The sequence below is a fragment of the Drosophila willistoni genome, chromosome 3R, assembly GCF_018902025.1.
Source record: "Drosophila willistoni isolate 14030-0811.24 chromosome 3R, UCI_dwil_1.1, whole genome shotgun sequence".
NCBI classification, from domain to species: Eukaryota; Metazoa; Arthropoda; class Insecta; order Diptera; family Drosophilidae; genus Drosophila; species Drosophila willistoni.
Window position 1 is genome coordinate 22,811,084 of NC_061086.1, and position 24,388 is coordinate 22,835,471.

At 34.7% G+C, this 24,388-nt stretch overlaps 1 protein-coding gene and 1 non-coding gene across 9 annotated transcripts in view; both read left to right on the forward strand.

Moving 5' to 3' along the window:
* LOC6647057 (tight junction protein ZO-1) overlaps positions 1-24,388 on the forward strand; it is an 87,170-nt gene that overhangs the window by 24,658 nt on the left and 38,124 nt on the right. For 6 of the 8 annotated variants that reach the window (XM_023178299.2, XM_023178289.2, XM_023178288.2 and 3 more), the window contains exons 2-3: positions 10,319-10,394; positions 23,824-24,373. In XM_023178299.2, the coding sequence (XP_023034067.1) occupies positions 10,319-10,394; positions 23,824-24,373 (626 nt within the window). Of the gene's footprint in view, positions 1-10,318; positions 10,395-23,307; positions 23,703-23,823; positions 24,374-24,388 lie in introns of those variants that run through there. The other 2 variants (XM_023178291.1, XM_023178300.2) reach the window with 1 other exon arrangement.
* LOC6647058 lies at positions 17,807-17,972 on the forward strand. Its single transcript, XR_049877.2, has one exon. It is a non-coding gene; the product is annotated as a U1 spliceosomal RNA (small nuclear RNA).

Consider the following 24,388-nt stretch of genomic DNA (forward strand, 5'->3'; position numbering starts at 1 on the left):
TATGTATTAATGTTTGTTTATAACGTCGGCCATAGAAGAAACAACGTTTCATTCTCATTCTCTGCCCCAATGCAAATGAAATAAAATCACGACAGGAAAAAAATTTGTAACATTATTTTTTATACCCTTTCATTTAAAAGGGGTAGATTCCTTTTGATTAGACATTCACAAAACCCTCTAAGTAGGCAATTCTCATTTGAATACGAATTCTGGAGGTCCTTTCGTTACTTTATCTCTACAAGGATTGGTCTAAGCGTTTGTAATGAAACGTGCCCAAGTGTATACAAACTTCGCCATTTAACCAACTAAAACAAGCCCTTTTGATTTTTTTTTGGCTTCTCTTTGCTGCTAATGAGTTGAGTTTTGGCTCCATAAAATTTATGAGGTGTTTGGTTATGTGTTAACTTTTTTGTTGGTTCTGGTTGTGTTTCTTCTCTGTCTCTGCTTTTTTTTTATTTTTTGGCAGAATGAGTTTTGCGCGTGCCCATAGAAAAATGCAAAATGAATTCTCAAATTCGCATCATTAGTTAAAAAGTTTTGTTTGAGCAAATCGTATTGTATGATCGATGTGCTAAAGTCGATTCCCTGGAAATCACGTTAAAACTTATTTAATGACCCAAACAACATGGTCGATGGAACAGGAATGACAAGTTTTAAATTTCGTTGGTGTTTACATAAAAATATCAAGTAAATAACTTGCAGAGATGAGTCTTTGTGTATGGCATTTGGGTTCGGCCTTTAGGGTAAGTGTCATAAAAATAGTTTGATATGAAAGTGTCAAACATTTTTTATGCCTTTCAGAGATTACAATAAATTTTTCTTTATTTTGTTGGCTTATATAAGATAAATATGTCTTAAGTTATGGTTAAAAGGTGAGGCCTAAATTGCCATGTCAAAAAAAAATTCAGCAAAACATGAACAAAATGTTATACATGCATAAATTAAATGGGAATTCCCATCAAGTTGAAATCTTTTTTCAAGGATTAGAAAAAAGATTTGCTAAGCAGTTAACATCTTAAAACAATGTGCAAATTTTTGGCCTATTTTTTAAATCTCAGTTGTATGACTAAGCCAATTGGTTAATAATAATAATATTTTAGATAATGTAATGTCAGATAAAAATAGGCAAAGTCACTTTAATAGGGGTACTAAAACAATTCTCAGACAAATGCAACAATATATAAGTTGAGAATTTGGTTTTCCCACTTAAAGAAACTATTTTGTTTTCGTGTACTTAATTAAGAATAACAAATTTTTATGTTGAAATGCGACGCAGAGACCGTTTTTATTGTCAATTTTCCTAAAAGTTTATTTGCAAAATTCTTTGATTTCCCCGAGTTATATTTGACGTGGTTAAACATACAATAAATATTGTTTAAATGTTCATTTGTATGTGTGTGTGTGTATGTAAATATGTCTGAATGTGTCTCTATGTAGTCACTCATATAATACTCGAACGTGAAATGTTTGCCCAAGCGCACCTCAATTTTCGCGTCTCGGAGTGTAGGTAGGTACAATACAATTACTATCCATCTATATATATGTAAATGTATATCTATAGAGCTAAACACAGTAGCCATAGACGTATATTGTTTGTCTGTATGTATGAGTGTATCTGGAGATTAAAAATGTTTAAATATTTATCAAATGTGGGAGCGTGCAAGCCCCCGAGACAAGTTTATGAGTCAGAGGAGAAGTTGTAGGTACTCATATGTATGTAGTAGAATGGTTCAACTTGAAGTCAAGTAAAAATTGTATGCTAAATATTTGCACTGATTTATTTGGTGCATTAGAAGTTGGCACTAAGTGGATATATAAATATTTGGGACATGGCTATATATTATTTTTTACATACATACATACATATATAGTTATATATCTACTTTATTGTTTTCTCGAATGTGTGTGTGGTAGCCAAAGTAGAATGAGATTTCTTATCTCAATGCCATTAATTCAGATTTTATTTTGCTTACTCGTATCTCTTTCTCTTTTGGGGGATTCTCGCATGAATATGAATACCACAATAACCGCACCGGAAATGCGATATCCAGATCCAAATGTATCTGTGAGGTTAACTTTCCCAAGGCTGAGTTGCGATAAAATAAGATGAGACCGCATCAAAACATAAAAAATAAAAATATTGTAAGGTGAGATTGAGAGAGATTGAATGCGGGATGTCAACAGTGGCAGCAACAGCAACAACAACTCTAATTGCGAATAAAAAACTAGTTTCAATCCCTCCCCTCCATTCCCCTGCTCCACTGTCTGTCTGTGCTACAGGATGCGTGGACTACTAGCCATACAATTGGAATAAAACAACTATAACTATGACAACTGACCGCATCTTTTCTTTTCTTAATTTTTTTTTCTTTAATTATTTACGCTCGAGACTCGTTAATGATTTTCCTAGGAATCGGCTAGATGCCTTTGTGCTGCTTTAATTGGTTCTGCTACATCTCTAGCGTTTCTTTGTACATCCCCCCTCGTAACCCCTCTCAATGACCTGCTTCTAGTTTTTCTTTAATTCCTATTCGATGATTTTGTGAATCACACAAAAGATTGAGATTAAAAGATTGATGATAGAAAGTTGTCAGAGTTATTAGATTAGATTTGAATAACCGATAGCAAGCAACTATAAAAAGTTACTTTGAATGAAAGACCAACTTAGTCATCTGTCAAAGTTTAGATTTAGGCAAGTGTCTTAGAAGTTTTTAAGCGGTAAAATCCAATACAATACCCAAATTGAATTTCAATTATATATCTAATAAAAGTCATGTATATGGCTCTTTCTTCCCTTACTTTCACCAAAATTTAAATGAGAAACATTCATTTTTAGACTATGTTTAAGCAATTAACCAATTGACTAGACGATAAAATTTTAAACATCTGTCAGTGTCTAGTCCCGATTTCAAGTTCACTGGAGATTGTCTTTTCATAGTGTCAGTTTATTGATTGTTTAATGTTAGGTTTCAGTCAGTTTAATTACTGAAACAATGAAATTCAATTGAAAATTAGCCACATGTGAAAAATCAATAATTCCGAAAGTCATTTACAGCCACAGAGATGCCATTGGAATGGCACAAGCACATACATACCTACATATGTATGTATGAATAAATCATACCCTCACACACACACACACACACACTTAAATGCATGCAATCGAATGCATATGGATGAGTGTGCAAGTGCACTTATGTAATGCAATGTTTTTTTTTGTTGTTTCTCTACTGTCAGAGATGAGTAGTCAACCTTCAATAAAAAGGGGGACACAGAGAGCATCAGTTTGACTCTCTTCTGGCATGACAATTGAAATGCAATTAACCGGCCAAGTGCAATTAACTGAAAGCGTTTACCAAGTCACCAAAGTCTTTTGTCATACAATGTGTTGCATTTTTGTATCATTTTCTGTTTCTTTTTTTTGCCAGTCTCTCCCTCTCTCTCTTTTTTACGATCTCCGAAACATACGTTTGATTCAATTATCAATCAGAAGCCAGGGAGTGTCAGAACCGAGAAATAGAGACTCTGAGTGAGACTTGAACTCAAGTTCAATGAGGCTGTCAATCGCCAAGCAAATTGTCTCTTGTCCCCCCCTTCCTCTACACTTCGCACGTCCCATTTTTGTCGCTACAACTGAAACTGTTCAGTTGAAGAAAATTATTTTACATGCAATTAGCGGAAAATTTGCTTTTACTCGCAAAATGCATTGCCTCTGAGGAATGGGATAGAGAATGCGACTGGAACTTCTCGTATGAGACTAAGACTGGGACTATTCATTGCGAGGTTTTTAGGTTACTTGAGTAAATTGCATTGAAATTATCATAAAAGTGGGTTAAGAATTGTCATAATTGTCTGCAACTTTGCAGTAAATAGAGAAATTTATGTGCAATTCATAGAGGAATGCAGTATTAGAGAAAGAATAAGACACAAAGAGACCCAAATGCAGCTAGAATAATTGCCTGAGAAGCGAACACAAACATAGACAATAATTAACTACATGATTTCTTAATAAAGCAAGGGTTACCTTTGGCTAAATGTCTATCCTTAAATAAATTGTTTTATAATTGTAACTAACAAATGTAATTAAAACAAGGTACATTACATTATGTTTTACCCACGATAATGATTATGGTCTTTACCTTTGAAACGTAGTTTAATTTAGCATATAAAATAAGTAAATACACTTTGCACAAAAGTCTCTTTAAGTGATTTTTGTTAATTTTTGTTGAGCTAAGCAAAAATTGACATATGCGTTTCATGTTAAATTTGTTTAATTGGGGCAAAATGTTAAGCAGAATTTAAGTTTATGGAGAAAAAGAAACTGCCACGTTTCAAATTTGGTTAAATTCAAGAAAGTTTCCGTTGTCATTTTAAAAGGAATGAAATTTGAATGGTTTTGTATTCTTTTTTTTTGTTTAAAGACCGGAGACGGGACGCATTGAACCATGGCCATAGAAGAGAGACTGGAATGGGGCTTAACAGCTGCATACGACAAATTTTTGCAAATATATATTTATATATACAATTTCTTGCCAAAATAAAAAAGGGGATTATAGAAAATGAAAGAAATAAAGGGTTCGGTTCACACACACACATGTGAGTGTCTCGGCCAGAAGGGGATGTACATCATATTAAATTTCCTCAAAATCATAATGAATTGAAGCACAGAATGGACCAGGCACCTGCCATATGGCCTTATATACATACATACATACGGGATAAATCCATATACATACGTAGATTTGTGTGTATAGGGTTGAAATACGAGGCTAAGGCAAAGCAATTACAAGTACAAACACAAACACTTGTTGTAATGTCAGCTGTCAATGGCACGAGACCAATATCTATAGCTATATGTGGTTTTTTTTTACGAATTGCATGGGGAGTGATCCTTAAATTGGGGAGATTTTTCATAGCCAAAGGGGAAATGTCTGTGACTAACCGTTTGAGAAGTGGAGGGAAATATGATATGAGTGGGAAGTCAAATCAGCTTCAAATTGCTGGAAAAATTTGGATTTAAATTGTAGATTTAATCATTGGATTGAAAACGACGCTAAAAAGGGATATTGGTTGTCAGTTTCTTCGGTTTATTTTTTTCTTTTTATTGCCAAAACTAAATGTTATTTCCTGAGAAAATATACGAAATTTGTTTTAAGTATTATAAATTGTATTCAATGTTCCGGGTTTATTACCTGAGATTTGCCTTTTCAAAAAGTTAAGAGAAAAACAGATATAGAAGCAAACAAAACGAATAAAAATAAAAGTCATCAAGTTTATTTTGTATCCCACATAAAAGATTTAAGTTAAAGCTCAATTTGTTAATAATTTTTTATGTATACAAAAAAAAAATATTTTTTTGTATTTTGTTTTTCGCTTTGGGTTTTGTTTTTTTTTTTTCCTATTTTGTTGCTTCTCATTGCGTGAACACCAAAATCGTTTCAAGTCTTCGTCAAGAAATAAATTTATGCCTACAAATATGGAAGTGCCATCGAATTAATCGCCACTTTAGGTTTCTTATTTTGTTTTTGTTTTCATTTTCTGTACTTGAGTCTGTCTCAATGTCTGTTTCTCGGTCCTCCTGTCTGTGTCAGTTCATCAATTTGTCGGCCTATAAGGGGGGCTAGCTTCCTTCTGAGCCTACTCTACACGACCGACTGCGTCTATGTGACCTTCATTAAAAACCAAAAAAAAGTTAAAAAAAATGAGGTAAACTAAAAATAACTATGGAAAAAACAGAGGAAATCGACTTTGTCATTCATGGGCAGATTTAGAAGATGCTGGTCAACGATAGACTGACTCAAGCTTATATATTCATTCATTCATAATTGAAAGTTTTTTTTTTTACTTGTTTCCTCGCTTTTTTTTGTTTTTTTTTTTGACTTGCTACTTTGATGAGTTGCCGCACTTGAGCGTAGGAGATTGGGGGAGGAGGCACTTGAACACTGACTTTTGATGTATTTTGAAAAGTGCTACAACACTTGTAGCAAACCGATTTTTAAAGACTTTGAGAAGGCGGAACCAGAACTGAAATTCAACAACAAATAAATCGAAACAAAATAATGAAATGCTAATAAAATTGATAAACTTGAGGCCAAAGATTGATGACTGTCTCGGTCGGTGTCAGTCAGGGCCAAAAAGCGGGCTGCATGCTCAATTTAAAACATATCAGCATCTAGCACTATATCAATTGTCCAACTCTGACATCATGTTAATTCCATTGCGACAGTTTATTTTTGTTTTTTCCTTTGTTTTTTGTTGTGTTTGGTGCGCTTGGTGGTTAAGCCTCTGCTTAATCTCTCTAACAAATTGTTGCAACAAATTTGTCGTCTGATATATGGTGAACGCGTGTGCCATGCCCCAGCAGCGGCATTCATTTAATCCGCTTGAAATTTATGAAATATGTTTATTAATGCTGCTGCTGCTGCTGCTGTTTCATTTTCCCCCCTATCATCATTGTCATTAACATTTGCCATGCAATTTATTAATTATCTTACTCAAATATCGATAAATACATTATGATGATTTTCGTCTACGCCAGCGGCTTTCATGCATTCCATAAATTCCCATATTGTAGATATATATTCATATATATAATTTTCCATGCCATATTTGATCGAAAACCACATTTTATGATAATTTACATGTCTTATATAATACGAATGAATGAATTTTTGGGTGGCCAACAAAATTGATGAGTGAAAATGCTTTTTAATTGATGAAATGATTAAATCGAATCCAAATTTTATTATTAAATTTTGTGATTAGTAGGAGGAAATGCTGTTGAAACAGATTTAATTCGCATAAGAGCATTTAACCTATGTAGATATAACAAATATATATAAAATGATCGTTGAAATTATATTTTACTTTATATTCCAAACAAGACTGCAAGAATTCCTTTTCATCGATATCGTTTTAGTCCTGTACACATTATGAAATATTATTTATAAATACATGGGAATAAATTATGTTAAATCAATGCATTTACTAATTTAAGTTTGAAATTTACCAAATTTTATTTCCAACTTATGTTACTTCCTCATAACGGTCTTTGTCTAGACGTTTCTTCACTTCATTTTGAATTCCCAGAGCTTACATTTTGGGTTTCGAGTTGCATATCACTTATGGCATATCATATATCACACATTTAATCTCTACTTGGTTGGCTTAACTTTCATTTTCAATTGTTCAGTTGTTGTTTTTATTAAATTACACAATTCTTCTTTAAATTGAAGAAAGAAAAAAAGTCAGATTGACAAAACATATTCGTTAGCCAGTTGTCTCTTTCGAAAAAGAGGAAAAAAAAAATCAAATCGCCTTAGCCTCCAAACGAATAAAAAATTATGTCACTTGCGGCTTTTTTTAAGTATTATATACGTATATATGTATTTGTATACACATATAGTATACAATTGTTGTAATTGTTGCAATGTTTCTTATATCTTAAAGCCTGTCTGGGGTAACTTGACACTCGAGTTAAATTTGGCGCGACATTTTCAATGTCTGACTGTCTGTCTGTCTCTGTGACCAACTGTCTTTGACTGCACTTTGAGTGTTTTGGGTAGAGTCAAATGTTTGGTTTGTATTGAATGGGTATTCAAACAGTTTAATTTGTTAAATAAGATTTACGATAATTGATTTTTGTCAGCCGCCGTTTTTCCTCCTCCTCCTCGCGCTCTCTCTATCTTTCTCTCTCTTTGTCACTTGCTTTGTCATCTTTACTTTGTCAATATACAGAATTCCCACGCTGATTTATTTAGTCATTGGAAAGAAATATATTATATTTTTTTTGTCCACCAGTCTTACTTGCTCTTGCTATAGTAATTGTAAACTTTAGTTTGTAGAACAAACTTGTGCATTTTCGCTGTGCACTTAGGCGTAGCCGGCAGGTAGATTGTACTAACTAAACCGCAACCATTATTCTTGCACTCCAAAAAGTACCTCTAGGTATGTATGTATTTGTGTGTAAGTGTTTTGCATATTTTATAAGAGACTCATTCGTCAAGTTGCACGTACTGGCAGTCTATGAAATGGGTTCTGCCATTAAATTGCAGACACCCTGTGTTCTCTGACACCCGTCGCTTTGTCTCCCTGTATGTGGCATGCCTAGTTTCATGTTCCAGCTCTCAATTACAGTCAGCAGTAAAACCGTTGGGACACAACACTCTCACACACAAACAAACACACTCACTTGGTGTAGAGTCTATTAAAACCACAAATTGCCGTAAGTTGGCAAAGTTATATCCGCTTCCGTACATAATTTATCTTCTCTTCTGCTTCTCTTTCTACTTTTCATTTTTGCCGGTTTGTTGCTGCTTTTTTTTTAGACTTAAAGTCTCTATACATTAGACATTAATCCAATCTCAAGATTTTTAGTTTTTTTTATTTTTGATTTTTGTTGCCGGTGATGTGGATGTTTGTTGATGAGCTTTAAAGATTTTATACTTTAGGAAATTACTAAAAATATTTTGCAAAATTGGCTGAGTAATCACATAAATTTGGCCATAAGATAGAAGGAATAATAATTGTACAATAAATATATAAACACAATTATGTTTGTTAAGACAAATAATAATAAATTACCATCAGCAAAAGAAAATAAGCTAACACAAATGTGATTAAAAGATTTATTTCACTAGTTTGCCATTTTGAAAGGAAATGTTTTAGAAATAGGCCACGGCTTAAAGATATATGTTGAAGCATGGAAAAGTGCATTACATATTCCACATCTCCAGCCAGCCATCTAAACATAATCAACTGCAACTGCCTGAAACTTCAACTCACTTTTAAAGTGTAATTTACTTAAGGTTTAAAACTAAAGTACAAGTTAGCAACTTGCCTGAGTGCAAGTTCAAAATCAGCAAGGCCCTTTTTTCTTACTTATTTTTTAGCCGGAGGTTATAACATGCTACACTAAGAACAACATCAACAACAACAATTACTACTACTACTAGGTTAAGTATGGAGATGCCGTGAGAAATTCTATGATGATTTTCTCACGCATGTCTCTAGGATATGCACGAGTGAGTCCGTACATAATTTTGTGTGCACTATTTTTCATGAGTTGATTTTTACTCTAGACTTCAATTAGCATTCAAGTCTGGGGAAAGACGATGATATAGAATGCATAGAAGAATTCATCGTCGACATTATTGCGTGCCTTTGCTGGCTACTGCACTGGCACAGTGTTTTTTTTTTCTAGGTTTCTTCTAGGTGCTGTAGAATAACAAATTGCAACAGGTTCAGAGTAAAACTAATTTGCATGCTAGAAACTGAGCCGAGACACGATCGAGACGAAGTCAGCCGCTGACTGACAATCTCATTTGGCAAAAAATAGAGAACAAAAAACCCGTCTAGAAACTATACCAACCAGCTGACTCTGGGTGCTACTGATGGCTGATGCCTGATGGCCTAGCCTCAAAAATGGTTAAATCTCCACATTGTCTGCGGTTGGTCTGTGTCTGTGTCTGTCTCCTTGTACGTTTGATCTCGCAGACTAGTTTCTTTATTTTTTCAATTGAACTTGAAGTGTCTGTCGAAGTTTAAAACTGGAAGGGACAGAGAGAGAAATATCTACCTATCTACCCATGCATAGATCAAACTGTTTGCTGCCAGTGTGTCTAGATACGAAAAGATCTAATTGTATTCAGTTTTCGATTGCTATGTTCATTTAACTCACACGTGTTTCCGCTGTGAAGTGAACTGAAAATCAAATAAAAACCTATTACGATCAGCTCACCATATTCTCAAATATGTTCTTTAAGCACTACATTGTATCTTTCAGGGTCTCTTTAGTTTCATTGCTCTATTGATTGACATTTGCTGGCATTCTTATATTGAAATAGAGCAATTGTAAGAGACTTTTAGCAATAAATCATTGTATTCACGAGGGTCTTTCGAAAAGTTGCAACTGTTGAATTTCGTTTGTGCCAAAAGTCTTACAAGTGAAGGCTTCTGTTTTCTTTTTCAAAAGTTCGCACATAATTAGCATACAATGGTGTAAGGTTCAAGAGCTTGATGCTCCACTTTTAAAGAATTATGGTAATTATATTTTAAGAAATTTCACTCCGCAGCTAATAACATAGTTATTTTTAAACTTTTGCAACTGCTCTCGACTAATAATAATAATTCATAGTCATATGTAAAACTGAGGTGAAATATTAGCAATGATTACAGTGCGTATGTTTACCTTGTTTTTTTGCTATGTGCATTCTAGTTTATACTAATTATGATTTATGCAATTTACTTGTGTCATGTCTAAATTTGCATTTAGTGAATAAATTAATGAGAAATTCTAATTATTATCCATCTCTTTCAGACGCTAGCCAGGCTGATGATAGTCCCGGTGAGGAAAAAATACAAAAGGAAATCGAAACGATCGATTACATTGACAAGTGAGTAAATTTAACTAAAATTTTATACAATTACTTTTATATGTATATGGAAAACATGGGCGTTAGCTAAGACAAAAAACACCCAAATCCGCCGCACAATGTCAGTGAAGTAGAAAATTACCCCAGACCCGAACTGAGAGTGCTGTAATTTTCAATTGCGCATTTTCTAGTTGTTGTTGTTGTTGCTGTTGCTATTGCATTTGGTTGGCGGTAAACGCCCTTAAAAATAAAAACAAGAAAAATGTAAAAACAGCTAGATACACGAATAAAATTAGACAGTTGCTTAAAGTTGCCACCAATTACAAGTGGAATTAACTTGTAGCAATTTCAAAACCATAATTGTTTACTAATCTTGGCTGTGACGGCAATTGCACTCGTTCATTGCTGCCGGTGCCATTGCAAATTGTGTATACGACACGTTGACCAATCTGAGAAACTGACAATGCCGAAATACTGGGTGTTTGCTACGAAAATTGCTATACAAATTTGTTTAAACCACAATTTCGGATAGAATTAGAAATAAGAAAATAAAAAAAAACAATTTAATAAATGAATGGTGATTGAAATTAAGTAAGTAGTTCTGATTCTCTTTTTCCCTGTAGCTAAGCACGTCTTTTTGACTTAAACATCGGATTAAAACAGGAACATTAGCAGCTAAAAAATCTGTCATTTAGGTTTTCAGTTGCTGAGAAATTTGATTTCTTAACTTAGTGAAGCTTACTTCCATTAACCACTAGAAAGAGACACATGGATGTAATCAATATCTTATGGGAAGTTAATAAAAAGTTTTCTTTATCCATGGTTTTGGTCTTCTTGTTGTGATTGCATCAACTAGTGGCACAGACAGAAACCAGAAACCAAAAAAGTGTTGTTCAAACCTGTATATACATACATACATATATGTGTAGTATATATATCATAATTATTTAAAGTCATTAAACTCTTCAAGAAGTTAAATCTCAACTGCATATCAAAAAAATATATATATAAAAAAACAAGCCCCAAAAAAACGATAAGGAAATTATGTATTAAACACATTGACGATTGGCACTTTGGACAGGCCACCGCCCGACAGAGAGTTAAGAAAAATTACCATTAAATGTTGGAAAAAAGTTAACAAGTTGCTGGTTAAAGCCACACCAGCTAGAGATTTTAGCCGCCTTTTTGTGGTTTTTTTTCTTTTTGTGTTGCCTTTCTTAACTAAGTGAATTAAATATTGCGTAATCTCTTTTTGAAGCTTGCACCGAAAAGTTGCCCGTGTTCATTGGCCATATAAATTGTAGCAACTCTGGCAAGATCTCTCTACATTGATTTGATCTCCTCTCTGTGTTGCAGTTGCAGCAGCTGCATCTAGTTGTATGTTGTTGCTGTTGTTGTTGTCGTTCAATTGAAGTCCACAAATGGTTTAAATGCGCTCATGACCGCAAGTAATAAAATAATTAAAAAAATTGCTGCATAATTCACACTTGAGAGCAAAGTTGTTGGTTTTTTCTTACTTGTTTTATGGCTGGGTTAACTCTTTAATGAGTTGGCCATTTCGATATGGGGGTGTGTGAATGACTAGGTTAGATTAAATTCGCTTTAATTGGTGGCCCAGATGTGAATGTATAGATAATATAATTGTTAACATCAGAATAGGAAACTTAAAAAAAGAACACCTAATCATTTCCCTTACAATTTTATTCTGTAAAAACTAAGGGTTTTTTGAAATGATTTTACTGATATGCTTAGTTAAATTGTTTTCAATAAACGGATGAACTTTTATCGCCAGTTTCTTTATATATCGCCTACATCGTTCCATTCATTTGCGGTCGAGGCTAAAAGTTATCCAAAAAAAATAAACAGAAACCACTTAGCCATAAATTAAATCATCATTTTCATTGGCAAGTCACCGGTTCCTGATTATAATATTATCTCGTCATTTGAATTTCTGATAAATTGAACAAATTCGAACTCCTACAACTTAATGAGCCAAACAACACTACAAAAACAAACGTCGAGTCGCTTTCCTTCGTAGTGCTTGTAGATTTCACTTTCTTTCAAAATCCAAAATCCATCCAAATCAAGTTAAATCGTTGAAAAACTGGCTCACAATATGCAAATGAGGATTGGTGGGACAAAAAAAAAAAAGAGTCAACAAACGCACGATTCAGAGGCAATTTGTCGCCTGGCTGCCGTTTTTTTTCGTTTACCTGTTGATACGCTTGCAAAAAGGAGTATATTCATTTTGCACAAATCTTTATCACACAGATGATTTGCCAAAATGGAGAGAAAAAGAAACTGGACTTGTTAACTGACCAGGGTATTCGATACGTCCACACTATCTAAGCTAAAGTGACCCTCTCGTATTAGTTTTTGCATTTCAATTAGCATAGGCAAAATATCGTGCGAATATTGAACAGTTTTTGTTTGTTTTTTGTCTTTCAAAGCTTTTAATCAAAATTTATTACGCAAAATCCCACAAAAAGGCAGAGAGAGAGCGAGAGTGCAGAGAAAGTTTTGTCCGCCAAAAATTTGTTAGTGTGCATTTTATTTTTAATTGCAGATTTTGTGTGAGAAGATTATGGGGGCCTAGGTAGGATTTTTACTTGTTTGTTTCCCAATCAATTGCATGCCAATGCGTTTGATGAACTGTACAGGAGAGGAAAACGGGAAACTTGTAAACCGTAAACCGTTTGAATGTGGCGCTGGGCATATCATTACAGGTGAAAAAACAGGTGTAACCAGTGGCCCCGTCTCGATTACGTGACGTTCGATGAGCCTCAAATGAGACAGACCGACCAAGCGACTGCCCGCAGATTATAATAACAATAAAGAGCAACAACAACCACAACAACAAGACTCTATGAAATTTGTTCATCTTCTTCTTTTCTTTAGGCTATACGTTTTTTTTTTTCATTTTTTGTTCGGTTTGTTTTTAGTCAAGTTTAAATATCAAAAGGTGGCTTGGCTTTGAAGAGGATTTAACATAATAAATACACTTTATAAATAGGTTTTTGGTTGTTTATTTACTTTCAATCTAAAGAGCAAAGTTTGCTTTCAATTATGTAAATATATTCGATAAAATAATGCAAATCATTTTACTACAAATTAGACTTGGAAAGGTGAAAAAATTGAGTGTAATTATACGCCAAATTATTAAATAAAATGACAGATTAAAATAAGAGTCTGAGTTAATGCCAAAGACAAGGTTTAGTTGTTGAATATCGAAGGCGTTCTTATAGTTAATGAAAGTAATTTATAAATGGGCTTAATTGATCTTTACCACCGCAATTTATATTTAAGCCTGTTATTTTTGGGTTTTAGTTATTTAAATGCAGTAATTAGATTTATAGATTGTTTTCCCCAAGAATTTTTGTTAAAATTTAGCCTCAAAAATCCATTAAAAACACTTAGCAATTAACCAAATTAGGTTGAGGTCTTAAATTAGGTCTTAAATTTCCATTAATCTTATATTTTAGCTAGTATTGTTGATTTTATTTTATAGATGTTTCGTTTATTGCCAAGTAAGGAATTTTTGTCCATTCCATTGTCACAATCGATCAAAATTTCAAACTGAATTTTGTATCAAGGTAACTTATTTTGAATTCAAACGAAATATACAACTCATAGATAGACTGGACACAATGATTTTTCTTTCATGAAAATTCATAAGCAAAGACAATGGGTTAAACAAGTTTGTCGCTTAAGTCTTTTGTTTTGTCATCAGCTGTTTTCAAATGCAAAAACAATAAATTATTTTATAATGATAAATTAATAGTTATTTGTAAAACAATAAAAAGCGGAGGGAAAAAAGCCAATAATAATAAAAGGAAACCAAAATGTTGTCTATGTAAAAAAAAAAAGAAAAAGCATTTAACGCTCTTATTAAACGTTTATCTTTATCGGATTTCATATTACAACACCCCCCAAAAAGCCAAAAAAATCCAATTTACCGGAGAAACAAACGAAAAGAAGTAGAAAATGAAGGAGAGTGAGAGAGAGAGAGAGAAGGAGAGTGAAAGAGTAGATAACTAATTCATTGCATTTTAATGCTCGCTCACTCAGAGTCGAAATTTGAATCGCTGAATTTTTGTGGGCGTTTATTAAACTTGGTTTTATTTCTTCAGTTTGTTTTTGCAATTGGAACCACCTACAATCATTATGGACCATTAATAACTGCAATCGTTTTATGAGGTCGAAGTTTGCAAATTTATTTACCTACATCTATGCAAGAATATAAAATATAGTCTCATTTTTATTATTCTAGTCACAAACATTGCTGGCTTTCAGAATTACCGTTAAAACGCAGTTGTTTTTCATTTGTTTGCTGTTGGTCCTCCTTGGCATATGGCACGAGCCTTGGACAAACTTTAAATGCATTTAAAATAGGATCTAAAAGATATCACTCGACTATTGTGATACCCATTCGTTTCCAAACAGCTAATAAAATTGCTTATGATGTTAAATTAGTTCTGATTAAGTCAGTATCATTTTCGATTGTGACATTTGAATCACTTAATAGTAGAATCCTTCAACATTTGTTGCTTTTATTAAAATTCAACTTATGTTTCGTTCGATCAAGCCCATAACTGTGTCAATTATGTACTTTGTTCTCTTCTATTCCCTATGGGAGCTCTGTCAATACCTTTATCCACACAAAGGTTAGGTAATTCTTAGTCAAGCTTCGTTTCAAAATTCAAAAAGCGTTTGTCGTAGCTAAAGTATAAAAATTAGCATACGACTAGGAAATGCACGTAAATAGATAGTTTTCGAAACAAAATATAAAAAACAAAACGAGTCATGAAAATCTAACAAAACTTCAACTGAAAAGAAAGAAAGAAAGAAACATACATTAGCATACATATGTAATATGTAAGCTGTAGTTAAAAAGAGTCAAGTGAAGAGGTGAGAGGAAAGCAAGACAGACAGCAATAAAACATAACTATAAACTGTTGGCTAACATTGAGCTTTGCATGAAAATTAACCAACATGCAACATCACATAAGAAGAGTGTTGCCCTCCCCTCTATTCCAGCGTTTCGGCTCCCCCCTTTTAGCCATAGACTACTAGTGTAGTCTTAAGTTGTTTTGGGGTTACAAGATGGAAACTAACTTGCACGACAGCTGTTGGCGTTGGCCTGTCCTGACTGTCCCACTGTCTGTCTGACTGTCCTGTCTGTCTTTTACTTGGGGGAATGGACGGCGCTCAGCTCGGTACTGTTTGGGACAGGACAGCAGACTGGAGACTTTAAGTTAGGGAGACAAGCTGAAAAGACAGATAAACAAGTTGCTTGGCTGCCTGGCTGTTGAATTTTTCTTTTACTTTTTTGTTAGCTGCCAAGAGACGTGCCAACTTTGAACCAGTTATAAAACAAAGCAAAGTTAACAGGCTGTAAACAAAAAGCGAAAAAAGCAAAAAAAATAGAAAAATAAATACAAAAAAAAACTGAGTATAAAAAATAGAGTTTATACGGGGATTATGACGAAATTTGTATGCCTTGCTTAGAATAAACCTGACACATTATAGATTGTTATATGTATTTACAAAGCGCAGCCATAATAGACGGTTTATAATATAGCTGACAATAATTTGAAGGAAATTATCACTTTAAATAAATAGTAGAGGTCAACTAAAGTTAACACATTGCCTTTGTTAAACTAAAACATAAGCTGATCAAGAAATTATGTTAGTAAGCTCCAATCCATTTCTTGAACATTGTGATTCATTTTAAGCTCCATTTTTTTTCTTTACCATTTCTATCCATACATAGATAAATGTAAGCAATGCTATTTATATCTGGAGGGTATCTAGAGTGTTTAGTTGGCTAAATCTTTTCACAAAATCCTCGCACAAGACAGATTATAATTTAAAGCTAAAGAAAAAGAAGTAAAAAACAGGATTATACCTTTCAAATGAGTCATGGTTGGACCAAGTCAAAGCCACAAGTCTACAACTCAGCTGGCTGGCTGCTGCTTCAAGATAAATTGGCAACACGCGCCGTTGTAGCAGATGTACATACATATATACATATATAGCCTAGTCGCTGCTACTGGCCCCATAAACTGATTCCCCTTTTACCCTTCTCCTGGTTCCTGGATCTCCTGATCTCCTTTATCTTTGTGTGTGTGTTGTATGTTATTGTTGTTAGGTAGCCGTGTCAGCCGGCAGCAGCAGCTGCGATCTTGGTCTTTTTCGGCCAGCTTCTAATTGTGGACTGCACTTAAACTCTTTGCGGTTAATTGTCTTACAATTGATTAACTCCACAGGGAGCTCCATTACACTTATAGAGCACCGAAAGAGAGAGAGAGGGACTTTTTGAAGTTTTTTTTCGCCTAATTAAATCGATGGTTGACGGGCAAATTAAATTGCCACTGGTTTTTGGATGACTTCTCTTCTTGGTCAGCCAGTGGCAATTTATTTATGATGTTGTTTCGCCAATTCGTGATGCCTTAAAATCATAGAAAATCAAATAATAATGAAACAAACAAAAAATGATTGCTCTGCCCAGTTTTATGACTCAATTTTTTGGGCCTATGCTTCGACTGCAATTTGTGGCAACGCCCAAGAGCAGTTTTTGCTGATCTCTGAGCTGAGTTGTGATTTAAGTTTCACAATCGATTGGCCCGCATTCACTCATGGCTTATATATTTCTGGGAATATTCGTGATCAACTTTGAAACGTTTCATTATGATTTTCATATCGATGCTTTTGCATGTCATTATTTTCAACACCTTCTCAATCTTGAAGGCACTTCCCCCTACTATTTTGCAAGTGGCATTCGGTCCATGTCATGTGTTTGGTGTCTGCAACTTGTTTTGCATGCTTGTCCATCATAAGTAATGAATATTTTTATAAACAAAAAAACCAAAAAAGAAAGAAAAAAACAACGCTTATGAAAAATATGCATATACTAAAATACTCATTAGAAACTTGTTTAAGTCTGAAAAAGTTCCATCAAATAAGAACCTTGAATTCATATTTCTACTTTTTTTGTAAATTCAATGCTGGCCTTAATGCACGTAAATTATTGCTTTTTCAACAAACATTTTTTTCATAATTTCCTTTCATTTAAATTTTGAGAAAATTAATTGCAAAAAAACTTTATGTAAAAGCAAGACACATGTATCAGAACTTTGACAAGCAACAAATAAGAGATTAACAAGCTATAAAAAAAGATTGCATATAGTTTGCATAATTAACTAATTTTAAATTATGTTCTTAAAAGTTTTGAAATTGTTCTTTCAAGAATGCAGTGTAAATATATAAAAAAGTAGTGGCAATGTTTGCTTAGGTAATATGTGAGGCATAAATAGAGACATAACCGAGATTTTGTTGCATACTTTTTGAAGCCTTTTTTCTGGGACATTAATAATTCCCAAACAGTTCTAACAATATTCTCATGAACACCCTTATGCTGGGCTGAGAAAAGCATACTTACCTGGCGTAGAGGTTAACCGTGATCACGAAGGCGGTTCCTCCGGAGTGAGGCTTGGCCATTGCACATTCGGCTGAGTTGACCTCTGCGATTATTCCTAATGTGAATAACTCGTGCGTGTAATTTTTGGTAGCCGGGAATGGCGTTCGCGCCGTCCCGACCTTTGATAATAAATTTGATAAAATAATATGTATTGGCTAAGAGCTCAGTCTAGCTTGCATAGTTTTTAGTTTTCACTATTGAACTGTGAAGCGGAAGAAGGTAATCGTCCTAATGTAAGGTTCTATAGGATGACAAGAACGGAATTGCTTTAGGGGATGTCATGATTTAGTGGTAAAGCAGAAACGGAGACTCATTAAGCCTGTTAACCATATGCATTCTTGATTCAAATGAAAACCATTCTAAATGAATGAGCGCCTAAACCATTCGTTATATAGAGTAGACCAGGCCTAATAGTATCTATAATCATTATAACTGGTTTACCAGTTATTATGCTTATTTAGTATAGGTTTCTTCACACTCCGTCATCATGTGGAGCTTTCAGTTGGAAATAATCTCTCACACAAAGTCACAGCGGGGGGTGCCATCGCTTAACCCTTCATCAAAAGATCTTTAAGCCACTCGGTATCGTAGTAACAAGCCCTTACAATTTTTCTCATTATGTGAAATCAATACCAGCATTTTGTATCGAAATAAAAGTAACAATTGCTTGCGATATGTTGATGATAATGATAATGGGAAAACAGAAAATGAAAAAAAACCACAACTTTAAATCCAATTTGTATTTTACAGTTTCAACGATTTAACAGTCTCCCATTCAAATTGTGTCAAAACAAAGTGAGTGAAGTGAGAAACCAATTTTTGCAATTGCAAAAAAAAAAACCAGTTAACTAAATTTTAACACCATGGCTCCAATTTGATTTATTGCCCCTGTAATTAAATGGCATCTCAAATGTCTTTGGCTCGTGTTGGGCAAAAGAAAAACGAAAAACACAAAGAGATATAAAACGAATGGGAGGGAAAAAAACTCTTTGCTGGCAAAATTTATTTTTATTATATGTCACCAGCACCAACAACACTGTCGCTCACCATAATTATATAGTATATGTGTACATATATAGTCACTCGGTCGATCTTGTGGTGGTGTGTCATTCATTGTCTTTTGGATTTCTCACTCACTCCTCAGATTTGTAAGTAGCTAAAAGGGTTGCCAAAGTCTCATAAGTTGCTTTAGTTGCTGTTATTTATAGTGACAGATGCAGGGCAATGTGTTTTTGGTTATCTCTTAAGAGCGGTCGGAATCATAAACTGCATATATACCTTGGAAAGCAATCCATAGAATCCATTTTAATGTCAGAAAACTTTTAGTTTTCCCCTCTCATAAAGAACAAGCATTTTTAAATATACATACATTTCAGAAAGACTTTTCTTAATGATTTATAGCCGCATTCGAGATGAATGAAAAATATTTTGAACAAATATTGAAAAAGACATTTCCGTCAAGATTCTCGACAAGTTCTCGTATAATTCCCATCATTCTTTACACACAAACATTCAGCCAGTTTTTTAAGCACGAAAGTGAGTAACGAAAACAGGTTTAGCTTTTCCAAGTATTTTGGATTTGCTTAATCTATGACATATATATAAACAATTGTGCCCACGTGCTCAGCTAGCAGATATTACAATTGGCATGAAAGCAGTCTAAATGCTATTTAAACAGGGTATTAGTTAAAGCATTCCAACTCCAAACATTCGTTTATATTCTAAGCTCTTAATTTTAATATATAAAACTTTTTATCACATCTCTTTTATGCTTCACGTCTCTGTTAATCGGTCAAAGTTATCTCTGAATCATTAAGTCTCTTGATAATTTGCACTTTTCTTTAATGAATTTTTATCTCCTTTTCGTGGAGTTCTCTCGTGTCACTTGTGCCTCATAAAAGTCAACTGCAAATTGCATTTAGCAGCAGCTGTCTTTTCTCCCGTCTTGGCAATTTGTGTGCCAAGAGGTTGAAATCATTTGACATCGTTCGGAATAATAATTACTATGCAATTTTTTTTACATACATGACTTAGAGAGTAATGAATTTCCCATAGAATTAGTTACTGGACATGGGTGAAGATAATCAAATGAGATTAATAGCTTGAAAAAGAGGTTTAGGAATGCTGTCATTGTTATCTTTAGCATTTATAACAATTCAATTTGTAATTAGATTACTTTAATACCTATTTTTGCATAAATTTAAGTTTGCAGACTGTTTTTGACCTAGAATTTGTCAAAGTTCTTATCTAATAAGTTGACTTTCTATTGGTTTAAGGCCATTGAGAAAGAGCTGCCCTTTGATTTCTCCAGTTCTAACATTAATTAATGACATAAATTTTCAGTTGATTCGCAATCCATATATGTACATATCTACAAACTGGTCTCTGCCTGCATGGGTTAATCAACTTTTGGCCTATGACTGAGGGGAAGTCGATGGTATAATAGCGGTATGGGGGGTGGGTAGGGGCTATTTGATTGGAAATTGCCTTAATACCACACACGCCCATTTAGAACTGATTTAATTGCAATTGTGCAGAGCAGACATGCAATTGTTATCAAATATCGTTTGGTCATAGTCGGTAAATGGTTTGGAAACTCGAAATGCGGGTTAATCCACACACAAACACGCACACACACACACACACACATACACACCCAATGGTTGTGTTAATTAACAAGTGTAATTGATAATACCAAAGGAGACAGAGAACCAAATTGGTAAGCCGAATAAACGTTCTCAGATTGTGACACACATTCAGCCAGACAGTCAGACAAACCGACTAAGAGGGAGACATGATGAGGGGGAAAAATGGGAAAATAAATGCGTGACAAGTGGAAAAATCTTGTGTCTGTCTTTTCAGCTGGAGAAGTGTTTATTTTTATAAACAAAAAAAATTGTTCAAAAGAGCGGGAGGAGCGCCAAGAGAAAAGAACAAAAAAGAGACAAATTTTTAAACGCTTTGCGTTTATTTTCGCCTGACATTTCACACACTTTCACAAATATAATCAAAAAGAAGAAAAGTCAGAGAAAGGGGAAGGGGAAGGGAAGACACTTGTCGTCCACCACCTAGTTATCCAGAATATGAAATTGTCTCTAATAAGAACAAAAACAAAATCCAAATTCTTGTAATACCCTGCTTACCTTAAAACTGAAGAAAGGGTTTACCTAGCTTGTTGAAATTCTTTTAATTCAGAAGATAACATAGATCTTTATATATATTTTTGATCTCTATTAACTTCAATTCCCATTTATTAAATAAACCTCTAAACTTTAGATTTTTCTTAGATGGATCATTTATGTAGATGTCCATCTAATTTATAGGATATCTGAAAGTCTTGATTCTCTCGTTCTTATTTCCATTTACTTATATTAAGCAATTTTTAGAAGAGACAACCAAAATGTTTCCTCTCCCTCGACTCGAGTCTGTCGCGCATGTCGTCTATGTGTTACCCCTCCTCACCACCCAAGCCCCCCTTCGTCGTCTCCACTGGCACCAGGGAGGTTTTCGCTCTGCTAGAATGAAAAGTTTCTGTTCGAGAAAATCAGTTTGAAAATGTCTCGCGGTCAGTTCGGCAGAATGTGAAACAGATTAAAACGGAACAGAAGCCAAAAAGCAAATATAGAATAAAAACATTTCAAAAATATACGTTCGTATAGGGATATTTTTCTCGCATTTCTTTGTGTGTGTGTGTGTGTGTGTGTGTGTGTGTCTGCGGTTTATTAATGAAAATGGAAAATCATTTCAATTACTCGAAGACTTTTGCAAAATAAAAGCAAATTTCTCCTATATATGTACAGCCAAAAATAATTCATATGAATGTGGAAAATACAGTCTCTAGCACAATGTGTTGACATCATTGCTAATCCAAAAAAAATTAAGCGAAAACTATTTTAAAACGGCCAAGTAATGAATGGAGTTATTTAAGTTGTTGAAAGTGAATCTTTAGTATAAATATTGTGAGGTGACACAATGCATTTCTTGAATTGAATCAAGGAGCTTCAAAAGTTTTATAAAATTTGTGTTAAAAATGTTTCAAAGGCTTGGTGAATCTTATGGCAAATGAATTCTCTGTTTTTTCTCTTTTACTACAGAGCATGTTATGACTTAAGTATAGTTTGCGTGTCCATTGACTGCGTATCAAATTTCTGGAGGCGCCTTTGGCTTACTTCCTTTGAGTTCTATCATCATTTTCAACTTCTTTTTTCCGGTTTCCCCCCGACTACTCTCATTTTTATTGTTCGCTTGCCATTAATCAAGCCCATTTGCCAATACTCTTGCATATGCATACGCAGTACGCTCTATTCACTTGTAAAAAAGGAATTATAAATAATTGCAACAATAATATGAAGAAATATAAACAAGCATCAGGCATCAGCAGCAACAACACAACTGCTGTAATAATCCGTTGTAATTTTCATATCCGGCCTCTGTGCCTAACCAGCTGCGGGATTCTCCCTCATCTCGTCGACAAGTCGCACTCAACATTTGCCTCTTCTGTGTTCTGTGTCTTTGCATCATCATTATTATGGTGGAAACTCTTTTGGCTCCTTCTCCAGCAAATGGAAAGGAGTGGACAGGAGCGGTGACGTGACGTGACGAGAGTACAGGGTTGATGATGGAGGGGGGAGAGGGGAGATAGGTTAAAGCTTCTGTGTCTGTGTGTAACTCCTCGTTCCATTTGTTTGACATTTTAATTGCTTTGTTGATGGATTTCAATGTTGACACTTTTGCTTTTTGCCATATAAATTGTTAATGATGTTTTTCGATGCTGGAAATACGGAAAAACTGTAACTGCAAAAATGAGAAGGAAGCTTAATTACGGTAGCAGAAGCTTAAAGTTAATTTCTTTGGCATTCTCTTTACTGAAATATGCAGCCACATTGTTGTATCAACAAATTCTTTTGCCGAAAAAGAAGATTTCAAAGTCTTAACTCAACTCTGAAGTATCTTAAAATCCACTTCAGCCCAACCGAAAAATTGAGAAAATTACTTGTACATTTTCCCATCGCTTAGATTTTCTTTACTTTAAAAAGACGAAAATATCTCAACTACCTCCGTTGAATGAACAAAAAAACACAATTGTCTTCCGCTTCAACACCTCATTAGGGCAGCTTTTCGAGCAACCCAAAACGACTTTTAATTGTGCCCACTGGACACAGTGAAAATTTCAAAAAGGAAATAGCCTTTGCCCAAAGGGTGGAAGAAAAGAGACACGCAACATGATAAATGCTCTGCAAGAAAAAGAACTCGAAATGTATTTTTCAGAATCAACAATTTTCCTCTTCCATTCTGCCTAAAAACTGAAACTGTCATTTAACATTTGTCAAAATTACCCAAGAGAAAACTAATTAAATAATTGAAAAGAAGACTTCATACGAAGCGCACGCATGGGAATCATCTGGCCATGACTAAAACCAAAAACCACAAAATATAAACAAGGAATTAAAACTGTGAAGAAAGTTGAAAATGTCGCAAATTGATTATACCTGTTATACGGTGCCAGAGTGCTCCAGCGATGATAATGATATCGATGGTGGGGTTGGCGATGTGGGCAGTGATGGCACACTGGAGAATTTGGGTCTATCTGATTGCACCCAAGAGTCGGATGCCACAACCACATCCTCGTTGGAGCATCAAATATATAGAAATCATCATTATCGTTCCACACGAAGCTATGGACCTCAACGGGTCTCTATGCCGATGCTGAGAGCCAGCCATTCAAGGGAAATGACTCCACAACTGGGACTCTATCACGAGGGACCCGAACAACCGCCTAAATGGGGATATTTTGTGCCATTGGCACCAAATTGTTTCTTTAGTCCGCCCATGCAAAGAAGACGATATAGGTTAGCACCTCAGAAAGAACTAATAATTGATTATTTATTAAGAATAAATATAATTTGAACTTGTTCTATTTGTGGTTTAATTTCTCTAAATACTGTTTTTTTCCTCTTTTTTTTCTTGCAGAGAAAAAGAAAACGATCGCAATCGCCGGGCTGTCAGTTATGGTGGCGGCGGCGGTGGAGCCTCTTCCCCACAATCGGCCACAATGCCACGAGCTGCTCCACGTCGTGTGGCATTGATGAAGGAACCACCACCGCCACCACCCAAACCTAGTGCATTATCATCATCAGATTCCACTACGCCAATTGCCTCAAGCAATCAGCTTATACACAGCAAATATCCACAGTCGGAATACAATCTCATCCAGAAGATCGACTCGAATAGCACATTAACGGCACCGGCGCAATACCAGCCGCAGAATTTCTATGCCAACACTGGAACGATAGCCGCCTGCAGCACCACCAATGGCTACGGATCACTACTGTGTCATTCCAGTTCCACGGCCAGTCCCCAGATGGCGGTACGGAAACGGGATAAACTTTTGCATCGATTCAGTGATGCAGCCACCTTGGGACGAAAACTCAAAAAGAAGAAGAATACGAATCGAACATGCCGTTCGATGACTGAAGCAATCGAAATGTTGGCCGATCCGGTTATCGAGGATGAGTTTTTTGTGAGTACCGTAAGA